Source organism: Tupaia chinensis, unplaced genomic scaffold, assembly GCF_000334495.1.
Source record: "Tupaia chinensis unplaced genomic scaffold, TupChi_1.0 Scaffold148557_1, whole genome shotgun sequence".
Lineage (NCBI taxonomy): Eukaryota > Metazoa > Chordata > Mammalia > Scandentia > Tupaiidae > Tupaia > Tupaia belangeri.
Window position 1 is genome coordinate 962103 of NW_006208406.1, and position 3170 is coordinate 965272.

The 3170-nt window shown below is 38.0% G+C and overlaps 1 protein-coding gene across 1 annotated transcript in view; it reads right to left on the reverse strand.

The window, feature by feature from the left end:
* Positions 1–3170, reverse strand: part of SHCBP1 (SHC binding and spindle associated 1) — a 38175-nt gene that overhangs the window by 12154 nt on the left and 22851 nt on the right. Inside the window, exon 10 of the mRNA XM_006170465.3 lies at positions 1997–2115. Within this exon, the coding sequence (XP_006170527.1) occupies positions 1997–2115 (119 nt within the window). The remainder of the gene's footprint in view (positions 1–1996; positions 2116–3170) is intronic.

Consider the following 3170-nt stretch of genomic DNA (forward strand, 5'->3'; position numbering starts at 1 on the left):
GGGAAAAACCCACCAAAAAAAAAAAAAAATAGGCAAGTCATGAAAAGGATATAAGGATGCCAGATAAGCATATGGAAAAATGTTCAACAACTAGTAAAATTAAAGCCACACAATTAGATATTACTACATACCTATCAGACCAGCTAAAAATAGTTCAAACACCAAATGATGTTGAGGATATGAAGAAAATGGATCATTCAAACACAATTGGTAGGAATATAAAATGGCATAACTATTTTCAAAAGCAGTTTATCGGTTTTCTTAAAAAAAAAAAAACTAAATCATGTGAACCAGCAGATTGCATGATGGTTAAGGCTCTGAATCCCACATGACCAAATCCACTGTTTCAAGTCCTGGATCCAGTGCCCTAAAATATTTGGCTGGAAGTATGTGTGTGCAGGCCCTAAATCCCAAGAGGATGGAGTTGAGTTCCAGACCTGGTGGCTTACCAGGTCTGAAAAGGGAGTGCAGCGTGGCCACCCCCCAGTGAGGTGATTTCTCACTTTCCCTCTCTCTCTGTCTCTCTTTAGTGAGTACACACACACACTATGGCAAAAAAAAAAAAAAAAAAAAAATCATGCAGCTACCAAATGGTATACAATTGTACCCCTACACATTTATCCCTGAGAAAGGAAAACCACGTTCACACAAAAACCTGTACACAAATGTTCATAATAGCTTTAATGATAATAGACAGAAACCAAGAACAACCTATATCCCCTTTGATAGGTGAATAAATAAAGTGTGAAACTTTGGACTTGAACTTCCACATTGGACTTCCACTAAATAATAAAGGACAAACATACAATTAACTGGATGAAGCTCGAGAGAATTGTATTAAGTGAAAAAAGACAATCCAAAAAGGTAGTATTTGTGATTCCATTTATATAACATTCTTAAAATGATAAATTAATAATACTAACATTCATTAAATGATAAGAGAACAGATTAGTGTTTGGCGAAAGTGGAAGATGCTGGTGGGAAAGACAAGTATATCTGACTTTAAAAAGGCAGCATCGGGATCCCTATGGTGATGGTAATGATATTTATTTATTTATTTTGGGAGAGGTTTTTGCTATAGGACACATGCACTTGCCATAAAGACAGAGAAACAAAAAGCAAGAAATCACCCCCCAGAGGGGATGGCCATATTGTAATCCCTTCTCCTCCATTCTCCTCTCGGGATCTTGGGCACACATGCACACGCACCCGGCGTAAGTTTAAGTAGCTGGGTCCAGGACTTGAACCCCGATCGACTACATGAGCGTCCAGCAACATAGCCATTACACCAATTGCTGGTCCCATAGTAATGTTCTTTAACCAGACTGGATCAATATCAATTCAATATCCTGGCTGTGATTATATTATACTAGTTTTGAAGAAGTTACCATTAGGGAGAAATGGTAATGGGTATCTACAGGATTTTTCTGTATTATTTCTTTTTTTTTTTAAAGAATTAATTTATTGAACTTTATTTATTTTATTTACTTACTTTTATCTATTAACCAGAGAGGGACAGAGTGAGAAAGAAGAGAGAGAGAGAGAAAGCAAGTCGCCAGGTCCAGGACTTGAACCATGGTCGGTCATGTGGGAGCCCAGTGCCCTTAACCACCACGCCACCTGCTGGCCCCTGTATTATTTCTTAAAACAGCATGAGAACCTAAAATTATTTCAAAAAGTTTAATGTTTAAAGAAAGTAAATAAGCTTTGACTGCTACAAAATTGTTCACAAAGCTGTAATTTTAAGGCTCTATATTTCTCTTAGCTTTACCACAGAGTAACTGTGAGAATTATTTTTCTACCTAATCTCTGTTTAGAAGATGTTATAAAAGAACCTTGTACAATTGAGCTTGGCTGACTTAGTTAAAAAAAAAAAAAAAGTGTCTGAACTTCTTTGAAGAGAATATGAGTATGCATTTATATCTAGATCCCATATTTTATTTATTTAGAACTTAAACTCAAACTACTTCCATGAAAACGTAAGAGATTATCATACCTTGGCACCATATAAATCCGAGTTCTTCATTAACAATTCTGCTGACGTTCGCACTGTGACTCCTGTAGTTTCACATTGCAGTACACAGTTTTCCAATGTAGTCTTGCCACGATGAATGACTATGATGAAAACATAGTTGACTGCTTTAAGAATATGCCTTTTCCAATATTAGAAATAGTTGGATCAAGCAGGTGGTGTAGTGGTTAAGGTGCTGGACTCCCACATGGCCAAACGCAATTCGAATCCCATACCTTGTGGCTTAAAAATCATAGCTGGCACATGTGCATACATGGCCAAAATCCCAGAAGAATGGACAAGAAAAACTGCGATGTGGCTATCACCCATGCCACCTTACTTTCTCTCTCATGGTCTCTCTCTCTCTTTTTCTCTCAGACAAGCATAAACACTACATGGCAAAAATCTTTAAAAAAAAAAAAAAAAGAAAAATAAACAGCCTCAAGCTAACATTAGATATAGTTCAAATATTTCTCTACAACTATCACTTAAACCTTTTACCTGAACTACAAATTCATAAAACATAAATGTTTTGACCATTTTGAGTTACTTTTTAAAAATCTAAAAGCACAACATTCCTTTTTTTTGGGGGGGAGAGGTTTGTGCTATAGGGAGCGTGTGCTCGCCAGATAGACAGAGAAACAAAAAGCGAGAAATCACTCTCCGGGGGGATGGCCATGCCACAATCCCTTCTCCTCTGTTCTCCTCTCGGGATCTTGGGCACGCACGCACACGCGCCCAGCGTGAGTTTTAAGCCACCGGGTCCGGGACGTGAATTGCGGTCGACTACATGGGAGTCCAGCATCATAGCCATTATGCTAACTGCTGGTCCTTAAAAACAAGATTCTTAAAAATGGAATAACTTAACCTCAGAAATGCAAAAGCGGGGGACCAGTGGGTGGCGTGGTGGTTAAGGTGCTGGATGCTCCCACATTGCTGACCACGGTTCAAATCCTGGACCTGGTGGCTTGCTTTCTCACTTTCTCTGTGTGTGTGTGTGTGTGTGTGTGTCTCTCTGGTCAAAATAAAAATAAATGAATGAATAAATAAAGTTAAATAAATAATTTTAAAAAAATGTTTAAAAAAAAAAAGAAATGCAAAAGCGGGACCAGCAGTTAGTATAATGGCTATGTCGCTGGACTCCCATGTAGTCGACTCG